The sequence below is a fragment of the Saimiri boliviensis genome, chromosome 5 (assembly GCF_048565385.1).
Source record: "Saimiri boliviensis isolate mSaiBol1 chromosome 5, mSaiBol1.pri, whole genome shotgun sequence".
Lineage (NCBI taxonomy): Eukaryota > Metazoa > Chordata > Mammalia > Primates > Cebidae > Saimiri > Saimiri boliviensis.
Genome location: NC_133453.1, coordinates 57,219,633 through 57,238,684, shown reverse-complemented (window position 1 = coordinate 57,238,684; position 19,052 = coordinate 57,219,633). Strand labels below are relative to the sequence as shown.

Sequence of the window (19,052 nt, the reverse complement as noted above, 5' to 3'; positions counted from 1 at the left end):
CCTATATATAGGGCAAAGAATATCATATTAAATTTTATTTTGGATTAGACCAGTATATGGAAAATGTGATGAAGTTGACTGGCGAACCTAGGTGATATAATAAGGCTTTAAAAAGTAAAAGTAACATTTGCTCAACTTAGCTGTAAAAACAAACCTCAAATATTGTAATAAAGGACTCAATTCATAGTAATTTGCACTTAGTAAAAGGAATTGCTTAAGACTGAGAGAACTAACACTATATTAATAAGAAAAGGAAATGCAGTTTATTCCTTTATGTCTTTGGAAATTTTCAAATGAACTGCCTTTCACAAGTTGTCTAGATTCAAGAGTTACTCAGAATATCCAAAATATAGAAAGAGTCAACACAATTATGCTTGTTTCCCTTATGACTTCTGAAGTGCTGTTTTGTGATGGACTCTAAAGAAATCAATTAACAAATAAAAAAGCGGGCTTCACAGCCTTTAGAAGGTCATGTGTCCACTCAATGCCAAGTACATTGAAAAGAGGTGAAAAAAGGGGAGTGCCAGTCACCTGTTTGCTTTCATTCCATGTCCTTGGCACATAGTGTGCCTGATACCAGTGTCTGTTACTTTTTTTATTAATACATAATAGATGTACATATTTTCAGGCACATTGATATTTTCATACATTCACATAATGTGTGAAGATCAAGTTACGGTAATATCTATTGCCTTAAACATTCCTCTTGATGCTATGAACATGTGAATTAGCCTCTAACAATAAATCATTGTTAATTGTAGTTGCCATATTGATCTATCAAACACTAGGTCTTCCTTCTAACTGTATATTTGTACTTATCAATCATCCTCTCTTCATTTCCTCCTCCCTGTTACCCTTCCCAGCCTCTTTAACTCAATTAGATTCACATATATATATATTTTTAGCTTCCACATATGAATGAGAACGTGTGATATTTGTCTTTCTGTGCTTGGCTTATTTCATTTAATATCATAACCTCCAGTTCCATGTTGCTTCAAATGACAGAATTTCACTCTTTTTATAGCGGAACAATATGTCATTGTGTATATATATCACACTTTCTTTCTTCATTCATCCACTAATAAGCACTTCAGGTGATTCCCCATTTTGGCAATTGTGAATACTGCTGCACTAAACATTGGAGTCCAGGTGGTCTTCAGTGTATTAATTCCCTTTCTTTTGAATATATACCCAGTAGTGAAACTGCTGGATCATATGGTAGTTCTATTTGTAGTTTTTTGAAGAACTTTCTATTGGTTTCCATAGTGGCTGTACTAATTTACAGTCCCACCAACAGTGTACTAGTGTTCCCCTTTTCCCACATCCTCACTAGCATCCATTATTCTATCTTTTTGATAAAAGCCATTCAAACTGGGATGAGACATCTCATTGTGGTTTTGATTTGCATTTATCTAATTAGTGATGTTGAAAATATTTTCATTTACCTGTTGGGCATTTGTATGTCTTTTGAGAAATGTCTATTCATATATTTTGCCCATTTTTAGTTAGATTATTTGTTGTTTCTTGTTTTGTTTTTGCTATTGAGTTGTCTGAGTTGCTTATATATTCAGGTTATTAAGCTCTTGCCAGACAGCTTGTAAATATTTTCCTTCATTCTATGGATTGTCTCTTCACTTTGTTGATTGTTCCTTTTGATGTGCAGAAGCTTTTTAGCTTGACTATTTTTTTTTTTTTTTTTTTTTTTTTTTTTTTTTTTTTGAGACGGAGTTTCGCTCTTGTTACCCAGGCTGGAGTGCAATGGCGCGATCTCGGCTCACCGCAACCTCCGCCTCCCGGGTTCAGGCAATTCTCCTGCCTCAGCCTCCTGAGTAGCTGGGATTACAGGCACGTGCCACCATGCCCAGCTAATTTTTTGTATTTTTAGTAGAGACGGGCTTTCACCATGTTGACCAGGATGGTCTCGATCTCTCGACCTCGTGATCCACCCGCCTCGGCCTCCCAAAGTGCTGGGATTACAGGCTTGAGCCACCGCGCCCGGCCTCTTTTTTTTTTTTTAAGATGGGTTTCACCATGTTGGTCAGGCTGGTGTTGAACTCCTGACCTCAGGTGATCTGCCCGCCTTGGCCTCCAAAGTGCTTGGATTACAGGCATGAGCCACGCTCTGCCTATTCATTGCATTTCTAATGAATGGTGGGATAGATGGACTAAACCCAAATAAAGTTTCAGTATTAGGGACATAGAAAAACAACGGTGCCACATACCTAAATGAGAAAGTTACAAAAGAGAAAGTTTTAATTAAAAGATTACTTCAAGGCTGGGTGTGGTGGCTCATGCCTGTAATCTGAGCACTTTAGGAGGCTGAGGCAGGTGGATCACCTGAGGTCAGGAGTTCAAGACCAGCCTGGTCAACATGGCAAAAACCCTTCTCTACTAAAATTACAAATATTAGCCAGGTGTGGTGGTGGGTGCCTGTAATCCCAGCTACTTGAGAGGCTGAGACAGGAGAATTGCTTGAACCCAGGAAGCAGAAGTTGCAGTGAGCTGAGATTGTGCCACTGCACTGCAGCCTGGGCAACAGAGCAAGACTATCTTTAAAAAATTACTTCAGTAATTAAATACATTGTTTTTGAAGTACCCAAAGAGTACCCAGGTAGAAGTGTTACTGGAAGGAAACATGGTACTCCGTCTCAGAGAGTGATCAAAACTAGAGTCATAAAATTGGTAATTAAGCCTATACAGCTTGATGGACTCCAATAGGATGAATCCCTATGAGGAGAGAGAAACAGAGGCTAAGCACAGAGCCTCAGTGACTCTCTACAGCTGAGGGACAGGCAGAGAAGAACTAGGACAATTTGGGTAACAGCTCAAGGAGAAGAAAGCTTAGAAAGAGAACTGGTCAAAACTATCCATTGTAAAGTAATGGAAAGAATTCTATAGTTTTAAGCTACTGTATAATGACAAAAATATTATTCATCTAGTCTATTATTTTCCAATAAGGTGTAGAAGTTGCCTCGATAGTCAGTAAACATTTGCACCAAAGAAAAAAAACTGAATTCATTCTCAAAATTGGTAGTAAGCCAAAAGGGAGGAAATAATTTTAAGAGAAGGAAAGAGAGGGAATGAATGGGTCTATACTACTCAAGCTAAGCTTAAATTATGTCAGCAAAAGAGGGAGCAGCCCTGCAGGCCTGGCAGCGGCAGACACCAGGAATCTCCAGTTGCTCAGCAGCCACCAGGCAGCTACCTAGAGGAGCTTCTCTGGAGCACCTTTGGAATGGGCCAAGAAGTTAGTGAAATCTCTGGAGGAACATCTGACCTACACTAATGTTTCCCTAATTTAAAGATAAATCAGAAGGGAACTCAGAGATCAATACAATCTGATTTTATATTAGGAAATGGGCCCCAAGAAATAATTTGGTCACACTTATATATTTAGTGTCAGAATTTACCAACTCTATCTCTGCTCTGGAGACATTGGTGTTTTTCAAGCATAAAAGTCCATAAATTGGTCACCATCACAAAGCAGAAAATGGGGAGAATTTTTTATTGGAATTATTTTAATTAAAAAAAAAAAACAACCTTGGACCACTTGAATATCTCCCTGAATTTTCTGTGTGCTGATTTAATAGATCAAGTGACTAGGTCACTTAAACAATAGAACAAAATTGTTTTTCTCCATATTCCATGTTATGGAAATAAAGAGCATCTATTCCTTATTACAATAGTGGATTTGCAACAGCAAAACATACAATTGGATGCTGTTCAGAGTCATTATCTCAAAAAAAAAAAAAGAAAAGAAAGAAAAAATTGTTAAGCTTTGAGGCAAAGAATAAATTAACTAGAGTGAAAGAATTTCTTTTCCAAATTCCAGACAGAAACAGCTTGACACTTTGGAAAGAGGTTCTTATGTGGGTTACAGTGTTTTCGTGCCTTCCTCATTTCCTGTTTTATCATGATCAACCTCAGCTGTTACAGTTCTCTAAAGAATAATTTTTTGAGTGTGAACAAATTATATTTTCTCTTCAGAATACGTGAATATGTTAGTGTTTTTTCACAAATAGAATGAGCTTTGGTTTTGCCTATTTGTTTTCATCACTCTCATTATACCAGAGAATTGGAAAACATTTGTTTTTTTGTTTTTTGGGTTTTTTTTTTTTTGCTAAATGTACCTGATAGCAGTAACTTAATGAAAAACATTTTTAAAAGAGAAGCAGTAAACACTGACTCTGAGAACACGACACTTGTTCTAGGTAATTTTATATGTTGAACTGTTTTTGTATATGGTTGACAGTGTTGTTGACATGTCTGCTCTCTTTCACACATTGAAGTGCTATATTGCTCTAACCATAACTTTATAACAAACTGGTAACATACACATGTCCTTGGCCAGAAATTTTGACTTAACAATTGCAGTTTTATACAAATGAGCTTTTCAGTTCGGGTTGAGAAAACATAAATAGAAGGAGTGATCCTTAAAACAGCAACATTACTAGACACCAATGATTTCCAACTGATTTTATGATACAGAAAGACATTCACAATTATGTAACAAAATCATTGTAAAATAATTTTAATTTACTTATGTTTTTAATAAGATAAATATTTGTTGGGGACACCTTTAGTAGACATTTTCTCAGATCAAACACATGTCACCCTGATTGATCCAGTGGAAGTCAATAGAGAAAACTGTCCCAATGTAATAAAAATTCATATTTCAAACTTATTTACAACTTAATAAATGTTTCATTTCCACAGGTAAGACACCTTATAAGGCAGGATATACTGACCAAAGTCACTGCAAAATACTAGAGGAAAGTGAAATGGAATACATGGTGCTCACTGCAGCTATCATATTGCAAAAACAAATGCAGCATTAGTCATAGTAACAAAAACTGAAAACAACCCAAGTATCCGGGAACATTAGAATAAACAAAGTATACTACATTCAATAATAGAATACTATATAGCAATTAAGTAAAAAACTACTGCTATACGCAGCGTAATAAAAAGCAAAGGAAGTCACATGCACACACAAAAATACATACTGTAGAATTCCATTTATATAAAGTTGAAGATCGGGCAAAATTAATCTATAGTACTAGAATTTCTGGTAGAAGTTACCTTTGAAAAGAAGGGTGGGGGTAGTGACTTGGAGGCTCCTCGAGTGCTGGCAATGTTACATATCTTGGTTACAGAGAGTGGTGACTTTGTGAAAATGCACATTTATGGTTTGTGTACTTTTCTGCATGCATGTTATAATTTGTTTATTTTATGAGCTCCATCTTGTTTCTCCCACTGAAAGCAGATCTGAAACCTCAACAGAGTGCCTGAAGCAGCTACGTAAGAACTCTAAAAGTTAATACAAGTAGAATAGGAACACTGGGGGGGAAAAAAACAATACCATAAAACTGATTGTGGGCTCATCATTTTTCCCCTCTGTTATCCACCAGTCTGGTGTCAAAACAGCCTGTACCCTAGAGGTGAGCATTGTGCAGACAGAGTACACTCCAGGAGAAGCCCTCTAGTTCTAGCTCAGGAAATGGAAAGGATCTCTAACATATCAGCCTCTTGCACTCCCTTCCTCAATGCATCCTGGGACTGTGGTAACAGCAACAGCTGCAACAAGAGAGACCCTCAGGAACCCAAAACTCTGATGAAGGAGAGAACCTTACTCTCTGATTAGAGGACTTATAGTTCCAAAAGACAGGGGCAAAGCATCATTACTTTGTCTCTCTCTCTGTGCGTCCTCCCACCACGTGGCCCCATCTGAAGGAGAAGTCACAAGAAGTGAATCACAGAGTGGGATAAAGCTCCAGCTTTCTGGCCAAAGTACCAAAACAGGGAGTTCCAAGGAACTGAAAAGTGCTAGGGAGATCACAGAGAGGAAGGAGCCTGGGAAAGGATTTTGTAAAGTTGTTTATGAACTACTGAACTCACCCCTGGGCATGTGTGACTCTGACATAAAAGAGTATATCATAAATTTCAAAAACTGTACTATGGGATAAATTATTACCCTGACCTCATGCTGGCCACTGAGTGATATACACATAGGATAGATATGGAAGGTACGTCAAAGGCTTTGGAAATGGAACTGACATTGAAATCATAACCCACAGAAGACTAGGCAGAATTTGCAGCCTAATCCTGACTAGTTGACTGCAGCTAAAATTTTTTAAAAAAGAAACATTTTCCATATAACTTTAAATAAACAAGAACCAAAGCTTTATTGCATGTATTCAAAATGTCCAGGATTCAACCCAAAATTAATCTACACTTGAAGAATTAGGGGAAAAAATTCAACTTGAGTGGAACAAGGCAATTAGATGACATAGATGATGAAATTATCCAACAATAACTTTTTGGTCGTTATCATTAAAATGCCTCACAAATTAAAGGTGAAGACCATTGAAATAAATGGAAAGATAGAAAGTCTTATCAAAGAAATACAAAATGTGATGAAGAATCAAATGGAACTTTTACTTTGAAAAATATACTAACAAATAAAAAACTGTATGTATGTACTTCAGAGAGCAGGAGATTGAACACGACCAATGAAAGAGTCAATGAACTTGTAGCTAGGTCAATAGAAAATTACCTAATCTAAATAAGAGAGAAAAAAGATTAGGAGAAAAAATTAAGAGAGCCTCTGGGACCTGTGGGACCATATCAGAAAATCTAACATTCAGATCATCATAGAAGAGACTATTGCGTAAAAAGCAAGTATTTGAAGAAATAATTCCTAAGCACCCCTCAAATTTGGCTAAAGTTATAAATTTATAGATTTAAGAAGCTTCAACAACCTGGTAAACTCAAAGGAATCAATATCCAGACATGTCATAATCAAACTGCTAAAAAGCAAAGACAAAGAAAAAAACATCAAATGCAACCAAAGAAAAATGATGTATTACTTACAGGAAAACAATTTATTTGCAAGACTGCCAATTTCCCATAAGAAACATTGAAGCCAGAAGGAAGTGGAATATTTTTTGTGTGAAATCTACTACAAACCTAGAATTTGGTATGCAGAGAAAATATCCTTTAGGAATGAAGGTGAAATGAGGATATTTTCAGGTAAAAGAAAAAAAGACATTTTTGCCAGCAGAACTGCTGTAAAACAAGTGCAAAAAATACTTATGAATTTTTTAAGTAAAACATACTTCAGACAGAAGTTCTGTCTGAAGAACAGAAGAGAAAGAATACCAGAAGGAAGCGTGGAATGTTGGAAAAGAAGAAAGAACAATAGAAATTAAACATTTGTATAAATACAGTAGGCAACTGTTTTCATATTTAAAATATATTCAATGGTTGAAAGAAAAAATATAAAATTATCTTGAGGATATATATCTCACATACATGCATGTGTATATGAGAGAAAGAGAGAGAGAGGGAGGGAGGGAGGGAGGGAGGCAGGGAATGAGGGAGGGAGAGAGACAGAGAGAGAGAGACTCAATCCAAAAGAAAGAAGACAATGTGAATAAAAAGGGGAGGGCACAAACAGAAAGTGAAATAGTAGCTCTAAATACAAATATCATTACATTAGCTACAAATGGTCAAAACATACCAATCAAAAGACAAAGATCAACAGTATCTATTTTTTAAAAAAGACCTAACTATATGTCTACAAAAAATGTATATAAAACACAATGACTTAAGTGTGTGAAAAGTAGGATAGAAAAAGATACACCCTGCTAACACTAATCAAATGACAGCTGGAATAGCTACAGCAATATCAGAAAAAATACTTTAGAGCAGAGAAAATTACCACAGATGAAAGGACACTACATAATGAAAACATCAATTCACCAATAGGACATAAAAAATATTAAACAAGTATGTACCAAACAGAGCTTCAAAATACATGAAGCAAAACTGACAGGCTGAAAAAAGAAATAGAAAAATCCATAATATTTGGAGACCTAATCACCCCTCTCTTAGTAATCAACAGATCTAGTAGACAGAAAATCAGCAAGAATATGAAAGAACTAAGTAACGGTATTGTTCAACTAAATTGAATTGACATTTAAAGGACATTCCATCCAACAGTGAAATACACTTTTTTCTAAGTGCACATGGAACATTCACCAAAATGGATTATATCCTGATTAGAGAATAAACTTTAATAAATTTAAAAGAACTGAAATCATACAATGTATATTATTCAACAGTAGAATTAGAAAAATAGCAAAGATAATGGGAAAATCCTCAAAAAGCAGCAAATTAAACAGCACAATCCCAAATGATGCACAAGTCAAAGGAAATATCAAGAGAAAATATAAAATATTTTGAACTGAAGAAAAATGAAACTATCAAAGTTTGCAAGATGCAACTAAAGTCATTCTTTGATGAGTATTTATAGTATTACATTATATTAGAAGAAAGATCTTGGCCAGGCACAGTGGCTCACACCTGTAATTCCAGCACTCTGGGGGGCCAAGGTGGGTAGATCACCTGAGATCAGGAGTTTAAGACCAGCCTGGCCAACATGGTGAAACCTTGTCTCTACTAAAAATACAAAAATTAGCTGGGAGTGGTGGTGGGCACCTGTAATCCTAGCTACCAGGAGAATTGCTTGAACCTGGTAGGTGCAGTGAGCTGAGATTGCATCACTGCACTTCAGCCTGGGCAACAGAGCAAGCCTCCATCTCAAAAAAAAAAAAAAAAAAAAAAAAGATCTCAAAACACAGTATAAGCTTATACTCTAAGAAACAAAACAAAGAGCAAAATCTCTAAAGCAAGCAAGCAGAAGGAAAGAATCAATAATACTGAAAACAGTAAAACCGTAAAGAAAATGAATAAAACCAAATGATGTTCTTTGCATCTAGAATATGTAAAGAACTCTCAGAACTCATTAAGAAGACAACCTAACTTAAAATGGGCAAAAGAATTAAACACTTTACCAGAAGGGATATATGTGGATAGCAAATAAACACATACATTCAGCGTCATTAGCCATTAGGGAGATGCAGATTAAAACCATGCTGAGTTATTACTACATATCTATTAAAATGGCTAACGAAAAATATTGATAATACCAAGGGCTAGCAAGGATATGGAACATCACTAGCATAAAACTGAACAGCCATCTTTGAGACAGTTTGGTACTTTTTTACAAAGTTAAACATATACTTACCATATAACCCAGCAATCCTATTGCTACATATTGAGCCTAGAGAAACAAAAACTTACATTCCTACATAAACCTGCACATGAATGGTTATAGTAGCTCTATTTACGACTGCTCAAAACTGGAAACAACCCAAATTTCCTTGAAGGAGTGAAGCGGTAAACAAATGGTCATACATCCAAGTACTAAAATATTCAGTAATAAAAATGAATGCACCATTGATATATGCAACAATTGGATGAGTCTCAAAGGCATACTCTCAGTCTATTTATATGGCCAACCCAATCTCAAATAGACAAAATTACAGTGATAAAGAAAATGTGAGTGCTTGCCAGTGGATGAAGGTGGCGGAAACTTGTAATTATAAAGGGATACAGCATGAAGGAGTTTTGGGAGATGATGGAATTGTTCTGTATCCTGATACGGTGGTGGTTACATGAATCTATACATAATATTAAAATTTATGTGTACTAAACTGTATATCAAAAGAAAAGATCAATTTTACTACATGCTAATTTTAAAAATAAAATTAATATGAATCAGGAATTTTTTTAAGTTTTCTTATAAAATATAGGATACAAACTTTCCCAAGAATGACTTGAGTGTCCAGGTTACAACAATGGCTAATCCGATCACACACGAAAACCAGGAAGATAATGATATACTCACCACTGCTTGCCCCTCTACAGTTTCCATTACTAGAATCCATAGGAAAATCTGAAAGGAGGTGATAGAACAAAGAACCCATAACATATTTGTTTTATTTCAAGAATTCCTAAAGATAAAAATCTAACTCAATTACAAGTTTGGTTTGTGTAAGAATCCAATTATTTCAAGGAAGTAGATTCTTATTAGCATCATGAGGTTGGCATTCTTATCATTTGTGGGTTGACTATGGAGGAGATCTATGTTTTCATGACTCCAATTCAGTACTTTTATGTAAGAGTTTTACATTCGTAGTAAAACTTTATGCTAAATTAGTTTAATAACTCTTCTTATTCTAAGAGAAAATACTATTCTTCCTTTGTCCTTTTTGTTTATAAGTCATATCAGGAATAAATTAAATGAGGGGTTAATACTGTTTTAGGACAATAACACCCACAGTTACAATTAATGTATTACTTTTCCAGGTTTAGTAATCATCAGCAAATATTTAAAAAGCCATATCCAAGACAAGATAGCAGTTAGCAAACAAACAGATAAGCAGTAACAAACACTAATCATAAAAAATTTGGCTCAACTTGTGCATAAACTATTAATTCCTAATACTTTCATTATATTCAAACATTTATTCATGATAAATGTACCCAAGTATTAGAGTAACATGCGAGTGGCTTTTCTATTTCTGAATAATCAAGTGATAAAAATGCATACAAAAATATCTTTATAAAGGAAGAAATTGTGTTGGTCCACATTTGAAATGCTTATTGTTTACAGTTTGAAATAAGAGTGAAAAATAAAACTTTGCTTGGTAAAAGAGAATCACTTCAAAATAGCTAAGCCAAGGAGAGTGTTTTACTTCTTTCATTTTTATTTACAGGAAAATGTTTCTACACTTTCACAAATGCTTAGTAATCAATTGTTAGAACTGTAAGAAAACAGAAGTTTTCTAATAATCAAAAATTATTATCATCAGAAAGTTAAACTTAGGAATTCTACCAACAAATTATCATAAACTAAAATAGAAGGTATTATTAGTAAGTGTCAGGCCCCAGGATTTTTGGTGGAGATCACAGAGGTTTCCAGATGAGTCCTAAAGGGTTAGGAAATGTAGGGAGAGTTTTCCAGATAGAGAATAGCATTGAAAACATACTGAGGTGAGATGCCTGCAAGTGTGGCTGAAACAGACAGACAGCAGTGTAAACAGAGAGAAACAAGCTAGAGAAGTCAGAAGGGTGAGATCACTCAGGCCAGAGGCAGATACCAAAGGATTTTAAGCAAGAGATTTGCATTTCAGAAAAAAATATACATTGGAATATAGACACACTGGAGATAAGAGAGACCATTACCATCCTATGGCCATAATCCGGGTAAGGAATGGTGAGATCCAAACGTAGAAAGTAGGATTAGAGAGGGAGGGAAGGGAATTTAAGTCAGGGTAGACCCAACAGCATGTGATACCTATTGAGTGAGGGGAATGAGGAACAGGATAGAATCAAGACTGCCTCCCACAGCCAGGTGCGGTGGCTCACGCCTGTAATATCAGCACTGGGAGGGCAAGGTTGGGCAGATCACCTGAGGTCAGCAGTTTGAGACCAGCATGGCCAACATGGCAAAAACCTCTCTCTAACAAAAATACAAAAATTAGCCTGGCATGGTGGTACATCTGTAATCCCAGCTACTTGGGAACCTGAGGCAGGGAGGCTGAGGCAAGGAGAACTGCTTGAACCCAGGAGGCGGAGGTTGCAGTGAGCCAAGATCCTGCCACTGCACTCCAGCCTGGGCAATAGAGCGAGACTCCACCTCAAAAAAAAAAAAAAAAAAAAAATGCCTCCCTCTCAACAATAATATAGAAAATACTAGAAACAAGTGTATGCTGGTGGGGAAATGATGAGTTCACTCTGGGGCATGCTGAGACTGACGGACTAGGGACTAGACATGAGCATCTGGGATGTATAATCTACTATCTCAAAATTGCCGTGAAGTCAGAATCTCTTCTCTCTTTGAATCCATTGTCTAGATGCCACATTTTATTCTCTTAAGCCGTATATAAATGGGCTTCAAAATAAATGAAAAAAAAAATCATTGTTCCTTTAATTGCAATCTGCTAGGCAAAGAATAACAGACTCTCTAGAAAGTTAGGAATTAGATTTCTCAAGGGAGGAAGTGTAGTGTAGAACAGGTTCTGCTTTGAACTCTCTTTTTCTTACTAGCTCTTCTGACTTAGACAGTCACCTAGCTTCTCTATATGCCTTGGCTTCCTTTTCTCCAAAATGGGAGTAACAGCACCTACCATGCACTCAGGAGGATTAAGTGAACGTGCATAATGCACTCAGGACAGCACTGAGAACGGAAGTGTTGGTAGCTTTTATTCTGTTGCCAATGGTTCCTGTCCTGAGGATGACACATCCTCTCCTCAATGACATTGTTGTTAAACATTTATATTGTGCTTTCCCATTTATCAGTAACTTCATATTAGGATTTCTTTTGTTCTTCACACTCCCCAGTCGACTACTTCAATGTACAAAATTCATGGCAAATCTAGAATTCCAACTAAAGACCTGTAACTCTAAAACTGTGGTTTTCTCTGAATTGAGGAGATGTAGCCAATTCTTAATTATTCAAAACTACGTCCATCTGTTGGCTCTTGGTCTGCTCATTCTAGACACCAAGTAGAACTACAAGAGCCAAATATAACCTAGGCAGTTGTGCAACTTGTAGCAACAGCTATATGAAGGTTTAGTGGGAATGAAATAAAAAGTAAATTATTAAAATAAGATTTGGAGACTACATAAGATTACATTACCCCCTGATAATGGGGGCTGCTCTAAATAAAGTTAAACACTATTAATATAACACTGAGATACTCTTCCCTAACCCATCCAGAGTGCCTTTCAATGTTTTACACCATGAAGGATCCTCAGAAGCATGTTTTCTCTTTTATCCTAATCTAAAATTTCCATTTCTCCTTTCAATTTTCCTCCTCATATCACACTAAATAATTCTTCCTTCTTGGTATTTGGCCCCTCAAATATTTGTACACCAGGGCCAAAGAAAAGACTGCCTGTTTTTCTGAGAGTGGAGAAACGATTAAATGGCAGCTCCTGCATGTGAAAGTTGGCACGGCTCTGCCAGGAGAGAGAAGGCCTGCAGAAACGTGTCGAGCAAGAGCTGGGGAGAAAAGTTAGCTCTGCCGCAGAAGCCAGCACGGACTGAGGTGTGATTATAAAGCCCTTGGCATGGCAAACTGTAGGTGTTGTAGAAATAGCTGTGAAATATCATACCATAAATTTTCCTAACTGCTTGATTCCTGGGTTTCTGAGATAAATTATTTGTAATTAACTTATCCACCAGACTTATTCTTTTTTCTGTTACTCCCAAAGGGATCTGCTCTTGAGCCTGAGGTCTAGGTCAATTTGTGTAAAATGAAATATTAACTTTATATATTTAGAAGAAATAAGATCTGTTTTTCCAGTTAAGTTCCAATGAAAAGCTTTTTTTTTTTTTGTAATTTTTTTTTCCCCCAGGAGATGAACTAATAAAAGTTCTAGGCTGCATCTGTATTTACCAACCTAATCATTTCAAAAAACAAAATAGAAAATGTTAGTCAATTTGTTGTAACAGTGATAACAGTAAAATAGCAGCAGCAATTTTTTCAGTGGTTGCTAGGTACTAAACGCAATGCTTTATATGCGGTTTAATTTTTTTTTTTTTTTTCCGAGACAGAGTCTGGCTCTGTAGCCCAGGCAGGAGTGCAGTGGCACCATCTCAGGTCACAGCAACCTCCGCCTCCCGAATTCAAGCGATTCTCCTGCCTCAGCCTCCTGAGTAGCTGGGATTACAATCCTGTGCCACCATGCCTGGCTCATTTTTTGTATTTTTAGTAGAGACGGGGTTTCACCATGTTGGCCAGGCTGGTCTCCAAATCCTGACCTCAAGTAATCCACCCACCTCAGCCTCCCAAAGTGCTAAGATTACAGGAGTGAACCACTGCACCCACCTTAATTTCATCTTTACCATGCCCTTGGGATGTAGATAGTTTTGTCCTGATTTTATAGATAAGAAAACTTTGAATTACAGAGGTCATATAATTTTCCTGTAACAGTTGATGTTGTGGGCAGTCATTTAACACCTGGTCTGCCCACTCCAAGCCTATCCTCTTTACTTACCACACAATATTAAAGATTTGACTGAATATCATCACTAACTTGCTGAATGACTAAATTAAGCTGAGTTATCAAATAATCTGTAGTCATACTCTAGCAAAAATAAAATGTGTAATAATAATAATAATGGCTGGGATGGAACCCATTCTTTATAAAAATATGTTCACCCTTAGTATTTTGAAAGCAAAATGTCATTTCAAGCATTACTCCATTTCAATAAGACTGCTTTGTAAAAGGTCCTAAGCTTGTTTGTGGAGTCATGATGCACTATAAGAGAACAGATCCCCACGAATGGTAGGATTTGAAAATCTTCTTGGCATTGAAAGAATGTGAAAGATTGTCCCATTTTCAGGGAGAGCTCAATTTTATACCTAGATACTAATAAAAAGATACAGGGATTCTCCTTATACCCAAATAAGGAAGGAAAAAAAACCCTGCTTTGTGAACTTTGTGATAGCATCCCACTGAACCAAAGAGTATATTGGAAATTGCATCGTAAATTATACTGGTCACATGTGGTAGTTCCTAAGTAATTCCAGGTTTTTGACAGTTTGACCAGGCACAGGGAATGTAATTTTCAACAAGTTGGCCCTGGAAGCCGGGAGACCCTTCGGGCTAAAATCTACCCGTTTCATTCCCAATTTCCACCTCCCCCGGCCCTTCAGCTCCCCCAGCCACCACAGTCTCTGGTTCACACTGAAGCTTATGGAAGGGGACAGGGACACCATCACTAAATATGATTCCAACTACCACCTATTTTTCTAGCAAGGATGCTGTCAGTAAAGCAGATATTCTGGCACTTTAAAGAAGCTCAGAAATCAGGTCTCATGAACTGACACATTGCTTCCATGAATGTCCTATTTGAGTGCTTCAATGTGGCAACTGTTCCATGTTTGTTTCAGTGATTGGTAACTCAGGGACATTTAATGAAACTGCTTCCCATCTTTACTGACTATGGCTTTTTGAGAGCCATTAACCTTGCCAAACCTCACTCACTCTAGGTCCACCTCCAAGGGAGGTTTAAGAGCAAGTTTTGTCCTTTAAGTGGGGGGGATGCATTTCAGCCTGAACCACTGCTACCTGATTCCTAGCACTTGGCCTGGGAGAAGCACCTGCATTTAACTGATTCAAAGTGCCTGGCAAACCAGAGGGGCAACTGTGCTGGACTATTCCAGACTCTGCAGTCTGTGACTAGTGAGTACTCGGGCTCAAGCATGCTCTTCCAGCAAACAGTAATAAGGAATACATTTCTGTAATGATTCTACACAACCAGCTTTTGGTTCTTGATTAAAATCAAGAAGACAATAGGTACATTCAAAAAGTGATAAATTAAGTGAGGTCACCATCAAAAAGTTCTTGAAATCTTTGTGTTTTTTTCCTTTAACCATTTTTTACAATTACTTCTACTTCTCTCACTTTGTTAAATGAGCCAATGTGCACAGGAAGTAATTTTTTCAAACCAATTCCTTAATAACTAAGAATTATGACCTAGAAATGGACTGGGGACATGAGCCTAGACTGTGCAAGTTGAATGAGGAAGGAAAGTTGATGCCCAAGAAATAAACAGATGAAGGCAACCAAATCAACACATCTAAGAACAGAGTTGATCTGGAGGGCAGGGTATGAAAGAGGACTACTAGTGAAAAAAATTGCCTTATTTGTAAAATATATAAAGGGTAAAACTTGAGGTTTGGTTAGTTGGTAGAAGCAATACTGAGTTAGAATTAAATGGACCATAATGAAGTAGGTTTATTTGGGGTCTTAGAGTTATGAATGTCATAATTAGACTAAACACTAGTGAGAAAACAACTTGTGATTGATTCCATTAAATTTAGAACTGCAATAAAGTTTTATGATAGGGAAAGACTGAAATAGCTGTGTGGTTGGTGCACACACGGAAAAGGAGCATGAAATAAGGTGTTAAAGACAATTTTTTGTGTGCAAAATATGGGAGTGGAATAAAGGGTGAGATTTAAAATAACATTATGTGAGTGAATGATGATAACACACCTTAAATATACCTCCTTTCATCTGTATGCCACTTATAAAATGACTTGAAGACATGTGAAAAGAGCTCAGTAATTTCAGTCTGCCAGCTCTATGGCTGGAGCAAGCCACAGGAGCTAATTAACAGTGCATAGCAATGTTTCACAGCTGTTTCATTCCGGAATGGAAGAACAACTTATCTCATTGAAAGGAAGGGGAAATTTAAGGTGAAGGTAATTGTTCAAATTGGATCTTGAGCAAACACATACTTCTAACATCTGTCGGTTGGAGTAAGGTTATTAAAATTATCTCAGCATTTTTAATTAGAAGAAAATGGGGCTTCAGTTTTCTGTTTCCTCCATATAATCTTAACAAGCAGCTAAAACACTAAAGATATAGAAGCCTGATGACTGAGATTGCCTGAGAATCAGGAAAGAAACCAATGACTATAAACCAATTGTAAAAGAAAAGAGCATCACTTTGCAAAATGTGGCTAGTTTCACGTGTATAGAGTTGAAGTGAAGGATTCCTGTGGAGTCTAAGTGGGATTGGTGTGGAATGCATGGAGTGCTTTAGAAAGATCATCTATTGGAACAGAGTGCAAGAGTACATCCGTTTGGAAGGTGAGGAGGTGAAGTGTTTTGTTGTTTTGTTTTGTTTTTGAAGAAAGAAGACAGAAGAAGAAGACTGATAGAGGAGCAGTAAAGGGAGAGTTTAAGATAAGTCATCCGAAGAGAGAAGAATGAACGAGTAAAGGCTAGTAACAAGGACTCCAAGAAGTGAGGGGGCTGGAAGGTAAGGGGAGAGTGGGCCGTGGCAAAACTCACCAGCTCCGTCCGCAGTGACGATGGCCTCGGGAGAGATGCACACGCCCCGGTCGTACACCGGCAGCTCCTCGCAGGCCAGGTTCTCCGGCCACGAGTGGCGGTACTTGATGAGGATGGGCTCGCAGCCCTGCCGGGCCCGCTCGCACACAGACTTACAGGGCTTGATGGGCTCGTGCTGGAAGTCAATGGTGCAGATGGGCGCGTACATGGCACAGAGGAAGAAGAGCAGGTCGGGGCTGCAGTGGGTGCCCAGCAGACCTTCGAACTGCTCGATGGCCAGGATGGCGTTGGCCTGAGTGCTATGGTGCAGGTGGTTGGGCATCTTGGTCATGTTCCAGGGCAGGGACTTGCACAGGGGGATGCGGACGGGCTCACAGGCTGCAGCCCGAGCCCCGGGCACCCGAAGCAGGCAGAGCGCAGCCAGGGAGAGCAGCCCGGCCCGCAGCAGCAGCAGCATCCTTCCCGGGCTGCCGCAGACCATGATCCCGGCAGGATGGGGCAGGGTGCAGCCGCTCAGTGGACGCCGAGAGGCCCGCTCCGCCGTCTCCGCCTCCCCGCTGCAAGTGGACACAAGGATCTGGGAGCTTCTCCTCCCCCAGGCAATCACCGCTTCCTTGGATCAAATTCCCCCAATGGGGTCCCACGAGCTTTACCGAGCTCCAGCCGCCGCCCCTGCCGCCCAAGCTGCTCTTTCCCAAAGACTAAGCCTTCGGAGGCGGCAACGTCTATTTATTCCTCTCCTTCTGGCAGAAGCATCAGACTTCGCAGATCAATCAGATAAGAGGGACACGAGAGGAGGCGAGGAAGACAGAAACAAAAGTAGAATTCCGCTGAGAAACAGTCGGGGCACTGGGGTGTCAGGTCCCCTAGATCACGCACACAAAAAGATCCTAAAGAAAGCACTAAATTCTCCAAAGTCAGGGGGACAGAGGGGTTGAGGGGAAGTAGGGAGGAGAAGCTCCTAAAGGGAGAGAAGTGTGTAGCAAGAGTTTGCAAGTCCTGTGGGCTAAGAAGATCTAATTCTCTGTGTGAGCTGCAGCGGCCACTGAGGTTGCCACCAGGGCTGGCAGGAGGGACGCGCGTGAGGAGCCTCTCCGGGAGGTCTGTGCCTCGGCCCCCGCGGCTCCGAACTTTCCCACCTCTGGCCCGAGAGGGAGCTCCGCCCCCGGGGCAGTCTCTGCCCTCCCACGCCTGCTGCTCTTCCCGAGTGCGCGAGCGGGGGAGAGAAGGCCTGGGGGGTCGCAGGCGGTGGGGGCGCGAAGCCGTGCGAAGCGGTGGGAATGCGAGACCCCAAGACCGCGCCGCGTCGAGCTCAGCCCTCACACTGGGGAACCCGACTTTAATCCCAGAGAGGAGCCCCTAGCCCCTCACTAAAAAGTCCATTCCAATTCCCTACGGAAACGTCCCCCTACTTCCCTACTCGGGAACCCACCCGAGACCCTCCTTCCTGGAGGTATTTGGTTTAAGCAAACTCCAGGTTTACCTCTGCGATCACTGGCTCTGCAGGAAGTCAGATCTGGTCGGAGGAAAGGCTTAAGCAGTGCCACTTTGTCCAAGTGGCGAAAAACACAGACCCCTCCGAGCAGCGGCTGAGCCGTATCAACCCAGAGCTAGTGACTACAGAGGTCTGCTTTTTCAGTAATTGCGGGGGAGAAGGTGGGGGAAGGATTGCCTTTCATTAAAAAAAAAAAAAGGAAAGGAAGATGCCGCGCAAGATTACAAATAGAACACCAGAAGAAGCAAGGAACAGGTTTTTTTTCCTTCTGTTTTTCTCCCTTTTGAATTTTGCTCCTCAAGCTTTAAGTGGAAACTAACAGTTCTAATGCGCTTGGACTTTTTTTTTTTTTTTTCTCTCACGAATAAAACAGCACATATTATCTGCTAATAACTCTTCTCAGCAACAATTTTGCCCAACATCTGAGGGGGAAAAAAAGTGTAGGAAAACGAAATCACGCAGGTAATAGTGATTATAACAACAATCAAACCCTTTCCATCCAGATGAGTTCAATCTGGGAGAGAAAATGGAAAACAGATCCCCTCCTGGTCTGCTCCTTTCACTAATGAGCCCTCTCTTCCCCACCCCCACCCACCCTTCCCTTTCAGCTTATATGGTAAATAGCATGACCTGCAGAGACCCTTGCACTATGCCCTCTCAATGGGAAATCACAGCAAAAGGACTGCCTAATGTCAGAAGACACAGACTTCATTGAGAGGAGAAGAAACAAAACCTGAAACCAAACAGGAAGTCACTTTTGCTCTGCATCACTGAAGTATTTCTCTGCTTTAATTCAGCCATCTCTCACCGTCCATAATAAGCAGAGAAAATAT

General features: G+C 39.1%; 1 protein-coding gene across 2 annotated transcripts in view; it reads right to left on the bottom strand.

Moving 5' to 3' along the window:
• FRZB (frizzled related protein) overlaps positions 1–18,322 on the bottom strand; it is a 34,467-nt gene extending 16,145 nt beyond the window's left edge. The window contains exons 1-3 of one of the 2 annotated variants that reach the window (XM_074399381.1): positions 18,208–18,322; positions 16,725–17,484; positions 9,755–9,802 (exon numbers count right to left, since the gene is read on the bottom strand). In XM_074399381.1, the coding sequence (XP_074255482.1) occupies positions 9,755–9,802; positions 16,725–17,205 (529 nt within the window). In that variant the 5' untranslated portion in view covers positions 17,206–17,484; positions 18,208–18,322. The remainder of the gene's footprint in view (positions 1–9,754; positions 9,803–16,724; positions 17,485–18,207) is intronic. The other variant, XM_003921794.4, reaches the window with a different exon arrangement.
• Positions 18,323–19,052: the final 730 nt, after the last annotated feature.